The sequence below is a fragment of the Protomyctophum bolini genome (assembly GCF_963924005.1).
Source record: "Protomyctophum bolini genome assembly, chromosome: 20".
Taxonomy (NCBI): domain Eukaryota; kingdom Metazoa; phylum Chordata; class Actinopteri; order Myctophiformes; family Myctophidae; genus Protomyctophum; species Protomyctophum bolini.
The window spans coordinates 8,320,815-8,345,405 of NC_137881.1; the positions used below are offsets into that span (position 1 = coordinate 8,320,815).

At 43.8% G+C, this 24,591-nt stretch overlaps 1 protein-coding gene across 1 annotated transcript in view; it reads right to left on the bottom strand.

Moving 5' to 3' along the window:
- Nucleotides 1–22,632, bottom strand: part of serpinh2 (serine (or cysteine) peptidase inhibitor, clade H, member 2) — a 38,429-nt gene extending 15,797 nt beyond the window's left edge. The window contains exons 1-6 of the mRNA XM_080792625.1: nucleotides 22,428–22,632; nucleotides 21,307–21,724; nucleotides 19,801–19,965; nucleotides 19,207–19,387; nucleotides 7,785–7,877; nucleotides 3,945–4,189 (exon numbers count right to left, since the gene is read on the bottom strand). Coding sequence (XP_080648751.1) covers nucleotides 3,945–4,189; nucleotides 7,785–7,877; nucleotides 19,207–19,387; nucleotides 19,801–19,965; nucleotides 21,307–21,717 — 1,095 coding nt within the window. The 5' untranslated portion in view covers nucleotides 21,718–21,724; nucleotides 22,428–22,632. The remainder of the gene's footprint in view (nucleotides 1–3,944; nucleotides 4,190–7,784; nucleotides 7,878–19,206; nucleotides 19,388–19,800; nucleotides 19,966–21,306; nucleotides 21,725–22,427) is intronic.
- Nucleotides 22,633–24,591: the final 1,959 nt, after the last annotated feature.

Here is a 24,591-nt window from a genome sequence, read left to right on the forward strand (position 1 = left end):
AAGTGAAAAACCTTGAAATGATCGCCGATGGAGATAGAGGGGCTTCGGGGTGTGATGTATACCTCGAAGGGTGTGTGTGTGTGTGTGTGTGTGTTGGGGGGGGAGGGGGGGGACGTGCGCTAGCGGATGAGGGATGGTGGTTTGGCGGAGAGATGGCGTGGCAGAGGATGCAGCTGTGGAAGAAGTACCACTTAAGTACTAGTATACTCCACAGTATGAAAATACTCACAGGGAATTAATCCTGTAAAAGTGCAAAAGTAATGGCAATCCAAATAATATTAAAAGTACCACGGAAAGGTAATAAAGCATTATTTGTTTTTAAGGTACAAGGCAAGCTCATGCTCTCTCGCGACGTGAGATTGTAGATTGGCTATTAGTCGAAGTATAAAAATAAGGCTTGATTGTATAGAATCCACTGTAAATGTGCAAAGTAACTGGCTGAAGCTGTCAAAAGAATTGAGTCAGCAATTCTAGTCGAGTAAAACGCAATTTGCCCCTGAGATGTAGTGGAGTAGAATGATAAGCATAATAGCTGTAATATGAAACTTGGTGTAAATACAATATAACTTTGTAATTCCGTTGAGACGATCCTGCGTGGAGGTCTGACACGACCTTTGACACTACCCCGTTTCTGGTTTGCCATTTTGACCTGAAGGTGAGACATTCTCATTTCTCCCCTGAGCTAGTATAGGACATTTATTTAAATAAATAAAAATGAATTGATTGGAAGCTTTATTTATTCTCGAAAAGAGCATTGAGGTTCACCCTCGTTTGCAATGCTGCCGAGATAAAAAAATCAACAATTAAGGCATACAGTATGCGAGGGATAATGAATGGCTTATATGTGATTTATTGTTGATAAATAAATCACTGACAAGCCCTGAAGGCCCGACTATTCGGTCTATTACTCTATTTGTATTGATACTTTACTTTTACTTAATACATTTTGGGCGGGAACCCCTTTTGGTGTTAGCATTACGTTATGCTTTAGCTATTTTTGAAAAGTCGTGAAAACGTGCCGCACATGTTTGAATATATATTTCAGAGCGAACATTTTTAACTAAGATATTGGCTTCTGGGGGGTCCCTGGAACTACATATTTTGAGATGGGGGTCCGTGGCCCAATAGAGATCATTCTGGGGGTCCTTGACATGAAAAAGGTTGAGCACCGCTGACATAGAAACATAGGTTTTTTTAGAAAAATGTTAGGATTTAGAAGCCTTTTTTTATCGACCTCAGTCCAAAATGGGTTAAGTAAAAAAAGATATGAGTACTTTTTTCCACCACTGCTTATGGGTCTCCTCCCCAGCACTGGAAGAGAGGACGGACTACACAGAACATGGAGGCGAGCGTGCGGGGATGAGGGATGGGCTCTGGGCCGGCGAGGTGGACTACACAGAACATGGACTACACAGAACATGGACTACACAGAACATGGACTACACAGAACATGGACTACACAGAACATGGACTACACAGAACATGGACTACACAGAACATGGACTACACAGAACATGGACTACACAGAACATGGAGGCGAGCGTGCGGGGATGAGGGATGGGCTCTGGGCCCGGCGAGGTGGCGGAGCAGCGGAGGAAGACAGTGATGAAGTGTCGGGAGAGAGAGAGAGGGGGAATAATGGATGAGGACAATAGAAGTGCATTAGAGCAGGAGGGTGACGCGTGTCGAGTCTCGTGGCGTGCATGGCGGTGTGACGCCGACGAGATGATGCCTCAGATTGTTACATTATCTCTGTGCTTATTTCATGTGTGGGTCCGGGTGACGCAAAGCTGACATGATCCAGTCCATTAACTCCCCCTCGTGTGGGCTCACAGCCACTCCTGTTATCTTTCTTTCTTTTTCTTTCTAGGTAGGTAGGGACTAGGGAGCAGTATTGATTTAGTTGCCTTTTCTAAAACTATATGATGAAAAACCTGTCGACGCTATGATGACTAAAACTAAGACTGAATATATATTGCCAATTTTGTCAACAAATAAAAACTAGACTAAAATCTTAGGGAGGGACTATAGTAATCCAGGTTAATTTTATGTTTGGTCTGAAACTAGCAGATCTACAAAGCATCGCGCTGTGACACGTTGTGAGATTGTAGATTGGCTATTTTCAGCATGCAACCAAGTTCAAAATCTGCCATTTTCGTGAGGGTACCACTGCCTACCCTAGGGGACACGGGGAGAACATGCAAACTCCTTTTTGTCAACCCCACATAGAGTATGGGCACTGATGACGCGTCGGAGAGAACACGCTCCCAGCGGGAATCGAACCCAGGACCTTTTAGCATCAGCGCTACCGACTGCGGTGCCGTGCTCCCAAAATTAAATTTTTAACATTGTGGCCAAGAAAAACATTTCATCAGGGATGGAAATGAGGAGCTCGTCTGCGATATCTTCCTATCCTACGGATAACGCATTATTTGAATACTGCTTTCATGGAGACTCGAGAAATACTGTTTCTCTTTTATGTTTAATTTCCATAGCACTCCTCCACAGTACCTTACGATGCAGACAATTATGTTGGTTATTTGTCTGGTGGTGGTTGTTGTCATTTTCATTACATAGATGTGTTGTTCTTGACCATAAATGTTAAGGTTACTTAGAAACGTTTAAGACAGATGCTAGGTTCATTGTTTAGCCGGTATCCTAGCTGCTTTGTTTGGCATTACGCTGTTCTCTCGGCATTCACTTTGTTGCTTGTCGACTGGAGGCCACGCTTACTCTGATCTCGCGCTTCTAAGTCGTTCTGAATTAAATGCCAGAATCCGCTAAATGCCTCCTGAATTGTACTGTAACAGTAACTGCTGACTCGAGAAATGCTGCTTATTGTACTGCATAAGAACTGATCACTAACTAATGGCAAAAGCTCTCCTTGTCTCTCGTCCACACAGATACGTCATGATTTATGATCAGTAACTAAGTACTATGTACTCAAGTGCAGTACTTACTGTAACTAGTATTTTGAGGTATTTGTACTTTACTAGAGTATTTCCAATACTGTTATTTCTACTACACTACATCACAGATCCAAATATTACTCCACTACATTTTTTTGAGAACTTTAGTAATTGTTATTTTGTAGATGAAAACATGCATTAACCACTTCAGCCCTACATATACATTTGAAAATAGCAGATGGCCCAGGCGGTGGCGTAACCGTCTGGGCACCCGACTGGTAATCCAGTCGCAGTGTGCCGCAGGTTCGACTCCCGACCCCGACACGGCCTTTACTGCATGTCTTCCCCCGTCTCTCTCCCGTTTCCCGTCAGCCTACTGTCTGTCCCTTCAAAAAAAACAATAAAAAGGCGTAAGCCGCAAAGAAATATCTTAAAAAAATGAAAATAGCAGATGTACATGTAGATCGGCTATTTAAAAAGAATATATTGTCTCTCATCCACAGATTCATCATGATTTATGATGTTCAAACCCCCCCCCCCCCCCCCCCCCCCCCGAACCACAGGCAGCAAGCTCACAGGGGAGAGAGTCCCCAGAGGAGATAATGCAGGAGAGACCCCTGGGAAATCTTCTGTGACCGGTACCGTGTTCATGCTAATGGGCAGGGCGCTACCGAAGCCAGATGTTTGTTCCGATGCCGATCTAGAGTTTAAATGGACAGGTATATCAGTCAAAAGGGAGACATCGAAGAGGATGGATGGATGGGGAAGGATCAACATATGGAATGTCAGAATAGGTCAGCTCCATATATGGAGATCTAAGGGTTTGAGGTCAGATGTAGAGTTGCAGGTCCAATATTGATCAGGGATCTCCATATATGGGCTTAATATTGATGATATCAGGGATCTCCATGCCCATTTGTAAAATCTGCCATTGCGACGGCATGAAGGCCCCCCGCCAAAATACATATACTTAAAATGTTATAGGACCTATATGGCTATTCTATTGTGCGTGTGTGCGTGCGTGTGTGCGCATACCTTCAGGCTGAGCGTGCAGGTGATGTTGGCGACAGGCAGGGACACGGAGGCGCTGGTCGTGGCGTTGCTCCCGTCCAGCCGGTCCAGCCAGGCGGCGAGCAGCTCTGGGCAGAGCAGCCGGTCCAGCCGGGTCAGAGGCTCCACGTGGAAGGGCAGCAGCAGAACCAGGCTGGCCCGGCCCGCCCACAGGCCCAGCTCCACCACCTGCACCATGTTCTGCACGTCCTCGTAGTGGCGGTACACGCCTGCGGAGAAATGCTTTTTTAAAACATCAGATGAAAAATTGGCTAATGGGCAAGTTAGAATAGAGAGTGAGACACTGGACCTTGTTGGTATATGGCTGGAGGTGTTTTTTTTCTTTTATCTATCTATCTATCCATCTTATTACAGTGAATTTAGGCGTGAGATACAGTAGCATATGCTGCAATTATTTATTGGGATCACAATGTATAATTAAGCCCTCTGACATTTCCCCGTTTACTTGAGTAAAAGTACATAATTAAGTTATTGGGTATCTAAAATGTACTTAAAGTCAGAGTGAACTTTACATTTAGGCTATTTTCAAATGGCCTAAATGCATAAAAGGGCTGAAGTGGTTATTGTGTATTTTGTAATAAATAGTAAAAGTACAATATTTGACTCTGAGATGTAGTGGTGTAGAAGTAAAATTACAACAAATTGGAAATACAGTAAGGTAAAAGTACCTCAAAATTGTACTTAAGTAAATGTACTTAAATATATATTTTAGATTCATTACAGGGGTCCTTACATTTTTACAATGTTTGTACAAGCCAAGGAACCCCTTAGCTGAGAGATGATGAAGCAGGGACCCCCTGCTACATATTATATTAAAATTGTGATGGGAAGGCAGGAAAACATCTGTCATTCATTTTAACCAATTCTGACCGGGAACCCATTTTGGTGTTAGCACTATGTTATGCTTTAGCTATTGAAAAATAGCAGATCTACAAGCTCATAGCGCGCCACCGAGTGGCGCGCTACGAGCTTGTAGGTCTGCTATTTTTGAAAAATCGAAGAACGACTGACATTTTTAGAATCTGATCTCAGGTCAGAATGGGTTAATTAGACCAGTGTGTGTCCAGTGGAAACCTCGTATGAATCTGATCTCAGGTCAGAATGGGTTAACCACTTTAGCTCAAACGTAGCAAATAGAGGGTATGCGCATTCGTAAAGTGAGTTGCAAATCGAGTGGCAAAGTGAGTTTAACGTTGTTTAATGCATCAGATAGGACCTTTCTGTTTGGATGTATGGGCTGTCAAGGTCAGAAAGTATTTTATACCACAGTATAGGCGTTCCCACATACAGTACAGTATGATGATGATGTCACGTGCATACCCTCTATATATTTTTGAAATATCTTGAAAATGTAGTTAAAACCAGGAAGTTGTACAACTTCCTGGTCTCAACAGCGCATGTTTCTTTCCTTCCATGGAGCACCATGGAGCAACATGGCGTCTCGTCCTCTTTAGACAGTCCTTGCTTCCGGGCAAGGAAGCTTACACAATAATACACAAGGAAAAATCATGGTAATGTGTACTGGGCTGTACTGGGCTGTACTGGACTGTACTGTACTGGGCTGCACCATGACGCTCTCTGTGGCTAATCTGGCAGCGGAAGTTCGATGAAATACATTGCAGGGGATGGAGTGGCTGGAACAGCTCATGAACAACCACTATTTATGATGAGTGTGACCTTTGTCATATAATCGGTTCAGGAATATAAAAGAAGATATCACAGGTTGTTTTCCAATAACTTGCTTTTCGATGTGCAAAGCCAACTCAAGTCGTGACAGAACATGACAACACAATATTTAGGACCAAACAAATAATTACAAAGAAGAAAAACAACAACAAAAGTGTTGTAACCTGCCGTTTTTTTTTCTCTACTTTCTAATTCTTTATTTGGCCCAAATCATTGTGTTTATTGTCATGATTTGGTCACGACAAGAGTTGGCTTTGTCCGCGGCGTAAAAGTCTTTAAATAAATATTTTCTGAAAAGTCTATGAGGAAAATGAACGGGGATTACTTTTCCGGGTCTCACGAGGGGGCGGGACTGCAACGCTCTATTGGGGTGCTGACTTTTGGCAAAAAACTAAACAAAGAAACCCCACGAAATGTGGAGATGGACGAAATGCGTGGTGATGCATAGTTCTGCACAGCACAGACAGTGCAATCGTTATCCTGTAGTGTGCCTTGATGCAGAATTTTTCAAATATCTCGTGTGTTTCATTTATTTACTATACCTTGCGAGGGAATTTGATTGACACACTGTTTTTAGCTACAGAAGACACACCACCCTCCTTAAAACACTGTTTCTAGCTACAGAAGACACACCACCCTCCTTGAAACACTGTTTCTAGCTACAGAAGACACACCACCCTCCTTGAAACACTGTTTCTAGCTACAGAAGACACACCACCCTCCTTAAAACACTGTTTCTAGCTACAGAAGACACACCACCCTCCTTAAAACACTGTTTCTAGCTACAGAAGACACACCACCCTCCTTGAAACACTGTTTCTAGCTACAGAAGACACACCACCCTCCTTGAAACACTGTTTCTAGCTACAGAAGACACACCACCCTCCTTAAAACACTGTTTCTAGCTACAGAAGACACACCACCCTCCTTGAAACACTGTTTCTAGCTACAGAAGACACACCACCCTCCTTAAAACACTGTTTCTAGCTACAGAAGACACACCACCCTCCTTGAAACACTGTTTCTAGCTACAGAAGACACACCACCCTCCTTGAAACACTGTTGCGAGCTACAGAAGACACACCACCCTCCTTGAAACACTGTTGCGAGCTGCGCTGGTTGTAGGACAGCAGTGACACGAGCGTGGACATGAAATGGAACAGCATCTGCCGTGAATTCCCAACGCTCCTTCCACACACACACACACACACACACACACACACACACACACAGCACCTCGCCCTGACTGCAGGTCAACGCACACACACATTAAATATGAAAACCTATTAATAAATAAGGCATGGGCCACGCGTTGATGAATAATAATGACACGGGGGCACATGCTTAAGTTCTTGCGAACCTGGGTTCCTGTGTTATTCAGAGGTGGAAAGTAACTAAGTGTATGTACTAAAGTACTGTACGTACATACGTGTAATTTTGTATAATGCATAGTTATTTTGAGCTGCTTTTACTTTACTCGAGTATTTCCAATGTATTGCACTTCATATTTTCTACTCCACTACATCTCAACTCCAGGCAAAAGTTGCAATTTTTACTCCAGTATACTACAGATTATTCAGTTCACTTCAGTGTTGTTTATTTCCAGCTCTTTCTGACGACGCATTGTGATTGTGATTGCGTTGTGAGCTTGTAATTTGTTTTGCGAATGTTGGTCCCAGAATTGAGGTGGGGGGACTCTAGGCTTCAAGTAGTTGCATTAAAGGTCTGGTGTTATTTTATTTTGTTGCTTTGAGCTCAATTGCACCCAAAAAACCGGCACTTTTAACATTTCTGTAGTCTGGTGTTTTCTGGCTCAAACAAGTGCTCTGATTTGCCTGTTGACTGTGATGTAACAGTCCACAAATCCCATATAAGACATAACAATGTGCCCGCAGATGCCACTGTTCGTTCAGGTTGTGTGGGTGTAATTGAGGTCATTAAACCTAAAATAAAAAAAAATAAAAAATGACAATGAATGTCATGAAACCGTTAAAAAAAAAAAATCACACTAGTGTGAAGTGAGGGGCGCTCTTATCATCATACTTCATCACAATCCGTGCTCAGCCAATCAAATCATCACATTCCGTCCCACCACCAATGGCATTAACCATACTGTACCTGCCCGGTGCATGATCGGAACTTTAGTGTATTTCTTCCCCAAGAAGGTGCGTTTATCTCCGTGGTCCACGCTGAACTCTCTCTCCCACAGCCCTGAATAGAAAGACATGACAAGCAGACAGACAGACAGACAGACAGACAGACAGACAGACAGACAGACAGACAGACAGACAGACAGAAGAGGTCAGAGCCAGTTTAAATATGGGATGCTTCGCATGGATGGGCCCTTAGAAATAATATTGAAATGCGCCAAGTTACGTGCGGGGCAGGAGGTACACCCGGCCTCACCCGGGGGCACCCATTCATGAAGGCGAGGAGGGCCCCCCCCCCCCCAACACCCCGTTGACACGGGCTCATCAAACATTGATATACAGAGTGCATGGAGAGAGCCTATATATATTGCTCTCCGTAAAACGGCGTGCGGAAGGTTATACGGCGGCGGTTATGAGGTCAGTTATGAGGTCACACTTCCTCATTCACCGCGATGGCCGTGCTTGGCAACGCCCCCCCCCCCCCCTCGTGACTGAGAGGACAGAGGAGATGAGTGGAATTGGTCAGGCGGGAATAAACCCGCTCGGTTGCAGCACTCCCTTCATTATCCACTTACTGCATTTATTTAAAAACATGGAAGTAAGAAGTAAAAGTAGAAGTAAAAGGTACAGAAAATTGGAAATACTAAAAGAATAATCACCTCAAAATTGAATTAAAAAAAATAATAATAAAAAGTACAGTACTTGAGGAAAGGTACTTAGTTACTTGCTGCCAATGAGACTCACAGAGTGAGCCGACAGAAATGATGCCATCTTATAATGAGAATTAGTGAGGACCAATTATATGAACATATGGTTGAGAATGGGCAAAGTGCTCCTTTAAGTGATTAACCCATTCTGACCCGAGATCAGATTCATACGAGGTTTCCACGGGACACACACTGGTCTGATTAACCCATTCTGACCCGAGATCAGATTCTAAAAATGTCAGTCGTTCTTCGATTTTTCAAAAAATAGCAGACCTACAAGCTCGTAGCGCGCCACTCGGTGGCGCGCTATGAGCTTGTAGATCTGCTATTTTTCAATAGCTAAAGCATAACATGATGCTGACACCAAAATGGGTTCCCGTTCAGAATGGGTTAAACCCAGACAAAGACAACGCTTATACGCTGTATCTGATCCCGGACAATATCTAATCTCTTATCACAATATGATAGAATATCCACATTGGCCCTAGCATGGATCTGACACCTGATAGTGGTGGCCTTCGCACAGTGCAGGTGTAAAGTAACTATTAAGTACATTTACTGTTACTTAAGTACAGCTTTGAGGTAGTTGTACTTTACTTGAGTATTTCCAACATCCAAAACTTTTGCTTCTACTCCGCTACATCTCAGATCCAAATATTGTACTTTTACTCCACTACATTTATTTGACAGCTTTAGTTACTTGTTACTTTGTAGATGTGGAATATTATTAAAGAACATACAGTACCCACGTCAGCCCTACTGTATATACTGTACATTTTGGCTATTTTTATACACTAGTCCTTACCCGTTCTGAATATATATAACAGCAAATGATGTTCAGTGTGGGTAATGTGTTGTAATAGATCACATTATTGATAGGGGGGAACGGGGAATTGTTTGGAATGTCCGTGCGAAGGACACCAGCCAGAGGGGAGGGGCGTGACTCCTGAGGTGGTGTGAAGCAGATCAGCGAGTTTGGACATCCAACAGGGGGTTGGATGCGCGCGCGCGCACACACACACACACACACACACACACAGCGCCTCCTGGCACACACACACACACACACACACACACACACTGTGAAGGCCGTAGTACTGTAGATATGACATGAATATGAATGCAAAGTTGCGGTCCATGTGTGGACAGGCTACCTGTCGCCGCGGTGCATGATGAGATGTGTGCAAACCGTGTAGTTCATCAGGAGAAGACTACCAAACGATGCAACACGCACACACACAGTCAGCGGCGCCAAATTGTATAGGGCACAATTTGTTGTGTTGCAGCGCTAGCTAGAGGAAGCATGCCAGTGGGGTAACGGTGAGAACGGTGGCCTGTGATGCAGGTGTGTGAGGGTGCGAGGTTAATTCACTAATAAATTAATGCTGCATCCTTTGGTATTCTTCTCCTGATAAACTACACGGTTTGCACACATCTCACCATGCACAACGGCGACAGGTAGCCTGTCCACACATGGACCGCTACTTTGCATTCATATTCATGTGATATTGACAGTACAATACCCATTTTTGCATTTTTTAATCCACTAATAAATTCATTATAAATCATTAATGTGTCAAATTGGAAAAAGGGCTCCGTTAAGACCTCCATATAATTATGGTCCATGCCTGTGTGAAAAGTGGGAGTGATTGGGCCAGCCAATGTTGAGATAAAGCTCTGTCAGTGACATTAGGAGATTCGCTGAATTATTATAAGGATTTGAAAACTTGACATGAGACATTCAGCATAAAGGCCTATACAGCCTTCATCAAGCTATCTCGATAAAGATAGATACGAGATATTATCTAGCGTTGCCTAGTGACCGGGAGCCCTTGCTTTACAGTAAATATGAGCGAGATGATTAAACACGTTAAAAAGCGTTCCTAAATGAATTAACGTGCATGAAATTGCACGTAAATTTAGTCATTCAATGAGTTCAGTACAAAATGTACTTATTAACCCATTCTGACCGGGCACCCATTTTGGTGTTAGCATCACGTTATGCTTTAGCTATTGAAAAATAGCAGATCTACAAGCTCATAGCGCGCCACCGAGTGGCGCGCTACGAGCTTGTAGGTCTGCTATTTTTGAAAAATCGAAGAAAACGACTGACATTTTTAGAATCTGATCTCAGGTCAGAATGGGTTAATCAGACCAGTGTGTTGTCCAGTGGAAACCTCGTATGAATCTGATCTCAGGTCAGAATGGGTTAAGTTACTTTTCACCACTGGCATCCGTCCGCTGCAGTAAACATGTGGGAAAGGTGACACCGTGACAGCAGTCAAAGCAAAGCTCCCAAGTCTCTCTGCATGTTTGTGTGTGTTTCCAAAAACACTATGATGAGGTGATACCTGGCAGAACTATTACCTGGCCAGTATTCAGAGCAGGCGAGGCGTGCTGATTTGGGCCAAGGTGTGAGGCTGTGTGGACAATCGCTGTGTCTAGCCCATTTTGTGCGGGAACCCATTTTGGGGTTTGCATTACGTTATGCCGAGTGGCGCGCTACGAGCTTGTAGGTCTGCAATTTTTTAAAAATCGAAGAACGACTGACGTAGAAGACATTTTTTGAATCTGATCTCAGGTCAGAATGGAAAACTGTCAGGATGTAGAAGACATTTTTTAAATCTGATCTCAGGTCAGAATGGGCTAGACAAGCACGCCGTGCTTCCTGGCCGGGTACCGCTTCATCCAGTGATGTAACTATAAGAACATTTACTCAAGTACTGTGCTGAGTATTTCCAATTTTCTGTACTTTTACTTCTAGGTGTGTTTTTTTTTTATTTACTGGGAAGCTGGATTCGATCCCCGGGCGGGTCATATACCAAAGACTGTAAAATTGGGACCCAGTGCCTCCCTGCTTGGCACTCAGCATCAAGGGTTGGTTTGTAAGGCCTCACTCACACCTTTCGATCTAGCATACAACATTGATGCATGCTACTGTAGATGTACTGTAAGCAAGACGTAAGTGTCATGGCCGCCCCAATGCATTTCCAATGGAAGTCACATTGTTGTTTGATACAACATTTTGGACTACAAGCTGTTGTATGGCTTTCGGCTGTGTTTCGACTGCCCCCCCTCCCCCTCATACAACACAAATGTTGTGACTCCCATTGGACATGCATTGGGGCGAGATGTATCACACCCTTTGTATACAACAAGCATACATCAGTCTGTTGCGAAGGTGTGAGTGTGGCCTTAGTCCCTGCAACATACTAGTGTCCAGTGTCCAGGGGGTGTACTTGTACATCAAGCTGCCTCACGCTACAGAAACAGGAGACAGGCTCCTGCCTTATGGGCCTCATGGCTCGGGAAGGCTTACTATATACATTTAAGTACGTTTTGATACCAATACTTTTGTACTTTTTACTTAAATGTAAAAGTTTAACTTTTTTCACCACTGGCTTTATCTCCCAGTCGGGGCCAGCCCCTCAGAGGAGGTCCAGCCATACTCCAAACCCCAAACCCATTAATACCCAATCCCTCCAGACAATAAACAAAGAGACAATTGCAATCTCGGAGGAAGAAGAAGAAAGCCCATGGCATGCATTCTCCAGCCCGTACGCCGAAACGTCGGGAATACATAAAGAGACAAGAGGAAGAGAGAGAGAATCAATGAGGCCGGGCCGCGCCACTCTCCTCCCGCTCATCAACTTTCGATTACGAGCGGCCGTGGTATTTCAGAAGCCATTATTAGAGGTTGCATATGTGAGGACGTGTTGTTTCACCTCGTGTGTAGTGTTAGTTTTTCTCTGCTTTTATTTTCTTGTATGCCCCCCTCCCCCCCTTGTGAGAGATCTTATATTTCTGTGCTCCACTGTTTGTTTGTCTAAAAACAGGCACAGCAGAGCCTGAATTAATTAACAAGTATGGACTGAAACTCCCAAGGTAGGCCTCTCTCACTCCCTCGCCCCATCTCCCCTTTCTCCTCCTCCTCCTCTCTCTGTCTGTCTTTCTTCCCTTCTTCCCCCTCCTCTCTCTCTCTCCGCTATCTTTCTCCCTCCCCTCTCTCTCTCTCTGCTATGTTTCTCTCCCCCTCTCCGTCTCTCAGGGGTTTCTTCACTTCGTTCACACTGCTTTGTCCGCCAAAACCACCCAGAAGTCTCTCTCTGTCTCATCACATTTCCTCCTGTTCAACAACAGCCCCTCACTCTACGTTCTGTTTCCTTAACATCACTCGCCGCTACACTGATTTCCTGTCCACTAATTGTCGTCCCCCTCCCCTCTCTCTCTCTCTCTGAGTAGAGCCAAGAGAGAGGGGGTGGGATAGTGTCTCCCCCTTCCCACCCCTCGATTCTCTTCAATAATTAACTAGAATGAGCGAGAGGGAGGCAAACAAACAAACAAACAGACAAACAAACAGACAGAGGAAGCAGATGCCTTTTCCACGGCAAAAGAATTCCCTTCCATTATTATTATCGTTCTCCGAGACCGCTGCATCATGGATTCATCGCGTGCCGAGCGTTGCCTCAGGACCCCTCCGGAATCAAAGAACAAAACTCAACCAAGAGGAAAAGAAAAAGTCACCGCAACGACAGACACAAACTATCGACTGCGTTTAAATTATACATCAAAACTAAAGGAATTCAATTTGCGGTAATCTAATTTGAAGAGCCCCCAACCTGCCGAGTAATCTAATTTGTATATTTTCCTCCGCAAAAAAAATTAATGAACGGACCAACGAGGGTTCAACGAAAGAAAAAGAAAAAACTAATTTTCATAATGAAGTCAAAACATCAAACAAAGAAAATTAATTAAATTGCTTATCAACGTTCAGTCTGTCAGCGAATGTTATTTTCCGAGGGCCTGTCTGTCTGTCTGCCACCTGTTCTCTCCTCCAAAATGCCTGATTTATACTCCGTGGTACGACGGTGTCACGCACCGAACATTAGCTGGATCTACAAGGCTTGTAGACGAGAGGAAGATAATACCTGGAGAGAGAGAGAGAGAGAGAGAGAGAGAGAGAGAGAGAGAGAGAGAGAGAGGGAGGGAGAGAGGGGGGGTAGCAACAGCAGTGGTGGAAAATACAAGTAAAAAGTCTTGAATTCTAAATGTTCTTGAGTAAAAGTTCAAAAGTATTGGTTTCAAAATGTACTTAAAGTATCAAAAGTAGTCATTGTGCAGAACCTCCCATTTCAAGTTTTCAATTGAAAACTGACAAGAGATAGACAGCCGCAATGCGACACATTGTGAGCCAGTACATTGAAAATAATATCCGAAATATATAGGGCGGTGAAGTGGATGTTTTGGAAATAATGATCTACAAGTTAACTAGTAACTAAAGTTTTCAAACAAAGTACAATATTTGGATCCGAGGATGTAGTGGAGTAGAAGTGTAAATGTTTTGCGTGTCGGAAATACTCAAATACAATACTGTAGTATACTGTACTGTACCGCCACTGAGCAAAAGATATAATGGTATGAACAGCAGGGCCGCTGGGGACCGGTGGGGGAGTGAGACGGGGAAGAGGAGACGTATGGCGGCAGACAAGACAGATGACGCCCGCAAAGCGCCCGGTGGCGGCGGAAACAAAGAGACTGAGAAAGTGTGTCCCACGGAACGGAGGAGGACGAGGAGGATGCGGTTTGGTGCATTGTTGTGTCTTCTTTTGTTTTCCTAAAAGAATAGACCAAACCTGAGCCTTTCCTTCACACACCTGCAGGCTTAGGGCATGCACACACATTCTGAGGGCTGAAAAAAGAGTACTTATACTTAAGTGTGTGAGATTTATATATTGTGGGGGCATAAATAATATATTATACGCTTTTAATCTAGAATTGATCTGTCACCATGGGCCAAGAATATTTTTTACAAAACTAACCGGTATTTTTCATTTTGTGAAATGTGAAATTCTGCACAATGGCTACTTTAAGTACATTTTGATGCCACGACTTTTGTACTTATTTTACTCAAGTGCATTTTGAATTCCGGACTTTTACTTTCGTACCAGGGTATTTCTTTTCTATATTGCAGTATCGATACTTTTACTGAAGAAAAGAAAAACTGTGAGTACTTCTTTCCACCACTAGCCGCCAACCATGCACCCCCAGTCGGGGGGTTGGAGAAGTGCTCCAACAGGGGGCGCCACCACGCAACAACGACCTAGATCAGGGGGCTCTTCAAAGTGAACACATTGAAGCCTGCAGCACAAAGCAAAGCGGGTCCGGTGCCACCGTGGCCGCTCTCACTAAAGGAGCAGATCAGAGCCCGGGCTCTGCTCGGATCAGAGCGCGGGCTCTGCTCTGCTCTGCGGCAGACTTGGAGCGCTCCGAGCACAGATGTTGGGCACGGAGCCGCCACGGGGAGAGAGTCTGGACACTTGTTACTCAATTATTTAAGATGACACATCGCCCCATCCCCCCCCCCCCCCCCCCGGCCGAAGATGAATGCTCTCTCAGTGACAGACCCCAGAATCATTCTTTATCTGCTGTGTCCACCAGCTGGGGTCCAACGGATGCCCCCCATGCGCACGCGCCCCCCCCCCCTCACGTGTGTGCGTGCGTGAACACAGGTGGGCGACGCTGGCAACGCGGTGGCTTTGATGGACGAGTTGGCGAGTGCACAGTCACTCCGTGAGCACTGACACGGGCACACGGGCGGGCACGCACGCACACATGCACTGACACGCACGCACACATGCTAATATTAATCACAATGAACCGTCAAACCCAGGAAATTAACTCATTGCTGGACCCGGGCCGCTCCAATAGAGTGCTCTGGCCGTTACAGACAAACTGCCGCAATTCACCACCATGCTTATTGTTCACGGCTGGCTAGCGATGTGATGAGCTTCACTGTCCAGCCAAACACTTATGCCATGGTTGACTGCACATACAGTAGCTAGCTACATGATACATGCAACCGCTTGGCTAGAGGAGGATTTGAGTGACCCGTTTCTGTTAGAAAAAGGTAAATGGTGTATTTATAGATAGAATATACTCTTTGGGGTGGTTTTTGTCACATTATGTAATATATTATGTATACTGTAGGTGAAATTCGTCCTCTGTGAGTAGCCACTGGATTCTACGGCACTCGGGAAGCAATTTGGGGTTACGAGTCTTTCTCAGGGACACACATCGACACATTGCTGGCCTGGAATCGTACCTGGGACAACCAGGGGCTCTGGCTCCCCGAGGGCTCACTAACGTATAACCACTCAGCTAGAGCCTTTGTCCAAACATGTTATACAAATTACATTGATACAAGTAAACGGGAAGCTTTCCATTCCCGAAGGTTCCTGTTGCAAGCTTGCTAATCTTAACACGAATCTGCACAAGCCATAATATGCTTTCTTGGGTTTAAATCCCTTGTTTAATAAAGACCTTGTATTGAACTGTAATTTCCTGTGCTTTGCTGTTTTTCCCCAAACTGGGGAAAGACTCAATCAAAGACTCAATTGATAATGAAGAATAATCAAGTGACGTGTTTTCATTCAACTATAATTGATTCGCATAAGCCAGGGGTGTTTCTTTATTTGTTTATTTTTACAGTTTTTAGTCACCTTTCCCAGAGTATAATTTGTCAAGATTCCTTGTTCCTTGTCGTCTCATTCTGAAGGGGTCAAAGAAAGGCTATTACGGTACATTTTATTTTTTACCTCGCACGTCTGGGTTGGTAATATAGTCGGCCCTTGGGTGACTTCATATTTTCTAATATGGGCCCCTTTGAAAAAAGTTTGGACACCAAAGCCATAAACTAGAAAAATGACAGAATATTCAAGCAGAGACCACACTTCAAAGAGACCAATACACTTTAGTCTGGGAATGCTGTGATATCAGACACAACTGAAATATGATACAGTCGTGGAATAGACACTATTTATTTTTTAGTACATGCATGTCTGAGGGCAGACTTACAAAACAGTTATTTAAGTCGGATATTAGTATAACCATCCTTGGGCAAGGGAGATAGCAGGTATATTTTCTCAGGCTGGACTTGGTATTTAGAAATAAATTATATTCTAATGTTAATCAATTCAACCCTGAAGAAGGCAAACTGACTGTGGAAATGTTCTATTTTATGTGATAATAAAATAATCGATTTGGAAGTTATGATTGTGCCGCAACTTATTTCCTTCTATATCAAGACTTTATTTTCATCGACTGGCACCTGTGTGCGTTGAATATGATGCTAATGTTTCTAACAGATCATGAACACATCTCCATAAGATGCCAATGTTCAACATCACATATATGTACCTACTGTATGTTATGTTCATAACATATGTAACAGTATCTGCAATCACAATACACTATCTGTATACATGACGTACAGTATATCTTTGTTTTATTTAACCCGTTTCTAGCTCTTTCCATTCTGCTCTCACTCTACCCAACGCTAAGACTAACACAAAATGGTGGAGCGTGCGCTCCCGCAAGAGAAAAATAATTTCACCCACTGTTTTACGCCCATAAACTTGTCATGCGACAGTAAAGCCGATTCTGATGCGGCCTCTTCTTGGACTTCTATTCAAATTAAGAGCCAGGTAATGATCTAATTTTAAGGAGAAGTGTGCATATTGTCATATCAAATATTAATGTTATGACTAATATGTCCAAACTCAGAGGCTATATGCACATGAACCATATGTTAGTTTTAATTTAACCAGGGGTCAAGGGTCACTGTGTGCACAGCTGAGGTCTGGTACTATCTTTGGCAATAGAAAGAGGTATTCATTCAATGCCATCAGTGAAGAAGGTCTTAAAGCGGAGCTCGTATATCGACTGTTTTATATTAACAGGTCAAAGTATAAACTACGGCTTATGTGTTTAAATAAAATGTAATATGAAATTGAGAGAGATAGATAGATAGATAGATAGATAGATAGATAGATACTGTAGATCAGTGGTAACCAACCTTTTCAAGCCCAAGAGCCCATTTTATTCCCAATTGTAAGCCAAGATCTACCACTAAAACGTGTTAGAAAAAACACTTGTTTTTTTGCTATTTCTGACAGGCTCAATGCATGTGCACACATCCACACAAAGACTAAAGCTTAAATTAGAATAAATACTTATAGTAAGTTATATTATCAATGTCAAATAATATTAAGACAAATTAGAAATAATTAGTATTAGAAATATGTTGTTTCTCATTTCAATGAATATTCACATTGGCAGATGTTCAAATGACATAGGCATAACATGACCATATATATTTGCACAGATATGGTGACATACTCTCAGGGTCAGCCCACCTTTAATGAGACTGCTGTGACTGCACTTTATCTGCAAGCGTTTTGAAATCTGGTTCATATTTAGTGATTGCCAGTCTGAGGGTGTCATTAAGATGTGAGTCAGTCATACGAGTTCTAAACTTGGATTTTATTATTTTAATTTGTGAAAAGGCCATTTCACATAAGTACGTGGAACCAAAGTATAGGCATGCAGCTTCAGTGCACACGACACAATCAGGGGATACTTCTCTGCTTACAAGAGACCAAAATTCCTTCTCTTTAGCTCTGACCTGCAGGTGACAGTCACTTACTAATCCAATAATCTCCATTTAAATATCTGAAGTTAATGCAAACACATCCTGCATTTTATCGGACAGCAGTTCAATGACAGTAGGCTCAGTAAAGAGGAAAGGGTTTGATACAAAAGCAGCTACTTGACTCATGTGTTGTACTTCAACAAGTTTTCATATTTATCATATTTTTTGCTCTATGTGTGCATGTGTACAGAATTCAAACTGTAGCATTGATTATTGTCACGGACAGAAGTCATTCTTTCCCTTTGCATATGCCCTGTAGTGCACTCGCCTATTAGTTTGCATTGCAGACTGGTATATTCAGTATATTTTTCTCATTTTTATATTTTTGTTGTTGCTGCGCAGCAGTTGAGGAGAACGCAACTATGCATTCCTTTAAGCAACACAACTTCTGCAGCTGCATCGATATGTTTAGAATTTGCATCAATGATCAAATCCCAATAATAAAAAATATTATAACAACGAACAACGAAAACTGAAGGAGCACTAGGGCGCTATCGGCTAGTAGTCCCAACTCAAGTGTCTGCAGGAGCCCGTAATGAACGCACGTTGTTCCGTATTTTAATGTCGGGTCGGAGAATAAATACAGTATGAATGACGGCGGGATTTATTTGACAACTCTGTCCTGCTTTCTTCACGAGAAGAGAAGAGCGCTCACAGCTGCTAATATGGTAGCAGTCCTGTGGCTGACCTGTCAGTTCTCTTTACGGCTTGTTGTGAACCTTGATGTGAACCTGGGTCTGGGAAGCTCAGAGCTGCAGCCATTGGCTCATGATACGAGCACACGACCAATGGGACAGATCATTCAGTGTTGCTAAGATACCACCCCCCCACCACACACGCACACACACCCTTGGACGATGGGGTCTATTCTCAAACTCAGAGCCACAGCGCTCTGCTCAAAATTAATTTGCATGTGACGAGCGGCACTGACATTATTCAATTGGCTCGGACACTTCGCGATCGACTGGAAACGTTCCCGCGATCGACTGGAAGCTCGCGAACCCCTGGTTGGTTACCCCTGCTGTAGATAGACATAATGTGCTACATTGTGACATTTTGTGAGCTTGTTGCTCTGCTATTTTCCCCTTAAAACAGGGAAGTCAGATTGAAAGTGGTACAACAAGGTGTGTCAGAAACAGTTCTTAGTTTGTGTCATAATAACTATGTAGGTCATGCACACTACTTCTCTTCACCTTTAAAACGCAGGGCGCTGGCCAGTATGAGGCCGCCCGCCTTGGCCTGGATCTGGGCGTCTAGAGGAGGGACCCCGTCTGGCCCGCCGAGGCCAGCCTGGGCCCAGGCGTGGAGCTGCTTCAGGAGGTCGGCCTGGGAGTCTCCCTTCCACAGAGGCTGATGCTGCACCCCGAACCTGGCCTGGACGTAGTTTAGTGCAAAATGTTGATTTGGTTTTAGTCTTTTTATTTAGTCTAGTTTTAGTCGACTAAATCTACAGTTGATTTTGTATATAATTCAGGATATTATTTCATGCGTTTTTTTTTTTCAGGGTTATTGTTCAAGTTAGTTAACCGTACAACCACCTAAAAGGTAACAAAAACTAAAAGAAAAAGGAGTAATAGAACATTTAGACCAAAATACTTTTTGGCTACCGAAACTGTCGTTCTACTACTTCTTCTAAGTATAAATGAAGGTATAGAAGAATGTGCATTCACTGTACCACACTATACTGAATATATTATGATATCTCTGAAAAGGCATTTTATCACAATACAATATTTATCACCATATCGCCCGCCACCCCTAGTTTTAGTCGACGAACTTGACCCTACCTTGATGTCTTGGGCGAAGGCCTGGTCCACGGGCGGAGCGTCCTTGGAGAAGAGGGCCGAGGCGCTGTGGAGGTGGAAGCTGCTCCCGTTGGCCTCCTCCCTCCGGAGGGTCCTCAGCGCCCCGGATAAAACCTCCTCCTCCCAGTCCCCGGCCCCCGCTGCGGCCTGGGGGGAAGAACAACAGTGGGGTAAAGTACAATTTATGTACTTAACCCATTCTGACCTGAGATCAGATTCATACGAGGTTTCCACTGGACACACACTGGTCTGATGAACCCATTCTGACCTGAGATCAGATTTATAAAAATGTCAGTCGTTCTTCGACTGACATTATAGCAGACCTACAAGCTCGTAGCGCGCCACTCGGTGGCGCGCTATGAGCTTGTAGATCTGCTATTTTTCAATAGCTAAAGCATAACATGATGCTAACACCAAAATGTGTGCCCGGTCAGAATGGGTTAAGTAGAATTTTGAGCTATTTGTAGTTTGCTTCATGCAGAAACTATAGTAAAATACGCACATGACTTCGTGGAGGTGCTGGGTTCAAAAAGTAACATATGAAAAAGAGAAGGGAACCCGCACACTCATAATTATGCTCCAAAAGATACATTTATTGACGACGTTTCGAGCCAAGAGTTTGACCAGATGAAGAGCCTTGGCTCGAAACGTCGGCAATACATTTCTTCAATCTTTTGGAGCGTGCAGGTGTGCAGGTTCCCTTCTCTTTTGATAGTTTGCTTCATGGGCATAAAATGCAATACTTTTACTTCTACTCTACTACTACATCTCAGGGGCAAATATTGCACTTTTACTCTACATTTATTTGAAAACTAGTTACTAGTTACAAAGAGTCTACCAACTCATGACTCTGATGAAGACCGCAAGGTGGAAACGTTAGTCGTTCTGTATACTTAGCACCTAATACATGACTCTGATGAAGACTGTCTACAAGGTGGAAACGTTAGTCGTTATCCTGTATACTTCACACCTAATACATGACTCTGATGAAGACTACAAGGTGGAAACGTTAGTCGTTCTGTATACTTAGCACCTAATACATGACTCTGATGAAGACTACAAGGTGGAAACGTTAGTCGTTATCCTGTATACTTCGCACCTAATAAAAGGCTCTAAATGTCCGTGCTGCTCCAGTGTCCTCTCCTCCTTCTGCTAGTTACTTTGTAGATTTTGATTATTATTACAAAACATACATTAAGCACTTCAGCCCTGTATGTACATTTCGGCCATTTGAAAATAGCCGATCTACAAGCTCACAATGCGTCGGCTGCTATTTTCAAAAGATTCTTTTTTAATACATTTGAAAGCTTGAAATGAAACATTCTGCATAAAGAGTACTTTCTACTATAGGTACTTTACATACATTTTGATACCAATACTTTTGTACTTTTACTCAGTTTATTTCCGGACTTTTACTTGTAACTGAGTATTACAGTACTACATTGCAGTATTGATACTTATTACTTAAGTAAAAAAACATGCGAGTACTTTTTCCACCACTGAAGAAGGAGGAGGAGACGAGGACGGGGCGGCGGGGGGGGTCTTGAGGAGGTCCCGGAGCTGGCTGGAGGTGCTGCCCCCGGAGCCTCGCCCCAGCGCGCCCAGGGAGCACGCCAACAGCAGCGGGGAGAAGACGGTGTTGACGTGGGTTGAGGAGGAGGAGGAGGAGGAGGAGGAGGTGGGTGCGCGCAGAGCACGGTACACGCGCAGACCCACCGCCCAGCTGGGGTCCCCAAGGGGCGAAGGAGGGCGGCGAGGAGGTGGCGGTGGTGGGGGTGGGCTGGCAGTGGCAGGGGTCTCCTGGGATGAGGCGCCGTTGGCCGCCCCCTGCAGCGACGGGAGCGCTGCTGGCACGGAGACGAGGATGAGGAGGAGAGAGATGGAGAGCGTAGGCAGCATGGCAGACCTGGAGGAGAGAGAGAGATAAACAGTAAACACCATCAAAACTGTTGCCGTGTGATAATAAATATGTTCCATTCCGTCAATATGCCACTCTCTCTCTCTCTCTCTCTCACACCCACCCAAAATGCTAGTTTAGATTATGCTCACAGCAAATAAATAGCTTACTCATGTGCCCCTTTGCAAAGATGTTTCAGATCATGTAATACTAATGATGTAAAGTGCTAGCCTGGCCCCTGGGGGCCCTCCCTCACAGCATGGTGCATCCCACTGCTTCCAATCCACACACACACACACACACACACACACACACACACACACACCAATCTGAGAATCCCATCGTCAAATATTCCGTTTGCTTGTACAGTAGCCTACACATAGAAACTAAGTTTAAACTAGTAAAGTCTCCTTCATCAGTGTGCTTTCACTGCTTTTGTTTTAAATGGATCACACCCACTGCACCAATACAGTGCGTTATAATTAGTGTGTTAATGTTTTTTTGTTTAGTTTTTAAGCCTGAACGGAATGATGAAAAGGAGAATGAAGCAAAGCGGTTTTTTTGTTCCTTTCAACGCCCCCCTCCCACCACTCTTTGAATTCGCCACGCCGATGACAGAATGACGCTCGACATCTGTTTCCCCACTTTATTATGATATCCGAAAGCCTCTGCGGGGGAAAAAAGGAAAGGTTTATGTTTACTCCAAAATTACCGTTTAATTAATTCAAAGTTTCTTCCTCCAGATCAGTCCTCCTCAGCTGCGACGCTGTCCTTGGAAGTGATTTTGAGGGGAAGTGAGTCAGGGCTGCGGCTCAGACGTGGCAGACACACACAGACGTGTTCATACACATTTCTCTGCCCTTTTGGGAAGTGAGAGATTTTTCACAAACTTCCACAGAACCCACAACAAACCAGCTTTGTTCGTTGTAGGTGACGGCGTGCTAGGCTACTAGCTGTCGTCAGACAGTGTTGCCATGTCTGCTTATGATAAGCGATTTGGGCTTCTTTTTCTGTAATGTTGCGTAAATATAATATCATTATATCAGTGGTGGAATTTGTACTTAAGTACAAAGTAGGCCTACTTAAGTTAAAGTAGGCCTATCAATACTGTAATGTAGATCATACTCTGTTACAAGTAGGCCTATCAATACTGCAATATAGATCATACTCTGTTACAAGTAGGCCTATCAACACTGCAATATAGATCATACTCTGTTACAAGTAGGCCTATCAATACTGCAATATAGATCATACTCTGTTACAAGTAGGCCTACTATTTTTCTACTCTTTGTTTGCTCTTTTTTGCACTCTATATTCTATATTCTATTTATAGTGACTCATAGGAATAGACTATGTGACAACCAGGAATAGTCTGGTGACCACCGGAGAGACGGGTGGCAGCCGGAATGTAGACGGCACCCGGGAGCAGTATGGGTTGGCGCGCCAGCCTGTGTCTTCCGTGAGGAAGAAGCCCAACAAACCCACGGTGAGGCCTTTAGGAGGGCCATTCAAGCCTCAAGCGGAGCCTGCGGCACCACCAAGGGCAAGGTGGAGCCTGCGGAACCGTTGCGGCTCGAGAATCCACCATTCCTGAATTAAGTGCCTGGTGCTGGGAGTCTGGTGCAACGCACAGGGCCTGACATGGTGAGAGCAGGAGTGGACCTGGTGAGACGTAGGAGGGGCCCGGACAGGAGTCAACCCACAGATCCTAGTCCTTCCACACGCCAGAATGGTACCTCCCAGTCCCGGCAGAGTAGTTCAGGAGGAACGGATTGTGTGGCCCTGGTTTTTCCCTAATGGGACTGATCGAGGGTAGCTACTGGGACGTAAGTCGGGACTTGATCACCCCGGCTGGGTCACCTGAGTGAGGGGTATGATGATGGGAGACCCGAAACCCCGATCACTGAGGATACGTCCCAGGTGCATCCATGCAATGTATTTTTGTTTTATCCTTTTGTTTGCTGTGTTTGCTGAGTTTGATGTTAGGAGTCGGACTATATTATATATTTGCTGCTGCATTGTCTGAAGGAAGCCAAACAAATATAAGTTTTACTCTTATGTACCAGTAGCCTACACAAGATTAACAACAAAGCACAACCTTGCGTAAAAGGAATACCAGATTTGAGTTGTTAAAATATTTCAAAAATATATATATATCTACATTTGTCACTTTTTTCCAAGATTATTTTGAAAATAGCCTATCTACAAGCTCTCAACGCTACGCGAGCTTGTAGATCTGCTATTTTAATGTTTTCTTGGTTTAATGTTTTCTTTGGGCTTGTTTTTCATAGGCTGCTTATTTCTCTCACACAATCTGGCAACACTGGCTAATCGCTTATTTGCCGAAGCCAGAGTGGCTTAATCAGCTTCAACCTTATGATATGTTATGGATTTTTGAACGTTACTCTTGATTATTGATTTGAATAGCAAATAACCCACAAATCATGCATGGTCAAAACAAAAACAGTCAATAAGTTACAACAAAGTTAGTATAGCATGAGAAATGATAAGGCATTAGTGATTCGTCTATAAAAATGCATAAAAACGCCCATGGCAACTATATGAACTATCAGCCTACAAATTTTATTATTATTATTATTATTATTATTATTATTATTATTATTATTATTGGGCTACTGCTATAACAGTGTAAACTATTGCATGAACCGCGTGTGGAATATTTCTTTCCTTTTCTTTATTTGGATGGACGTCAAGAAAGTGGATCTGCTGATCTGCTGCACTGATGTGGGTTGTAGTTCAGAAGACTCCCAAGCGGGGTCGCTAATGGTCTTCTAAGGGCCTATAGGTCGGATGACCCTATGCGATCCGGTGTAGAAGCCTATAGGGCAGGCTCTGTATCTGCTGAGAAAAATGGA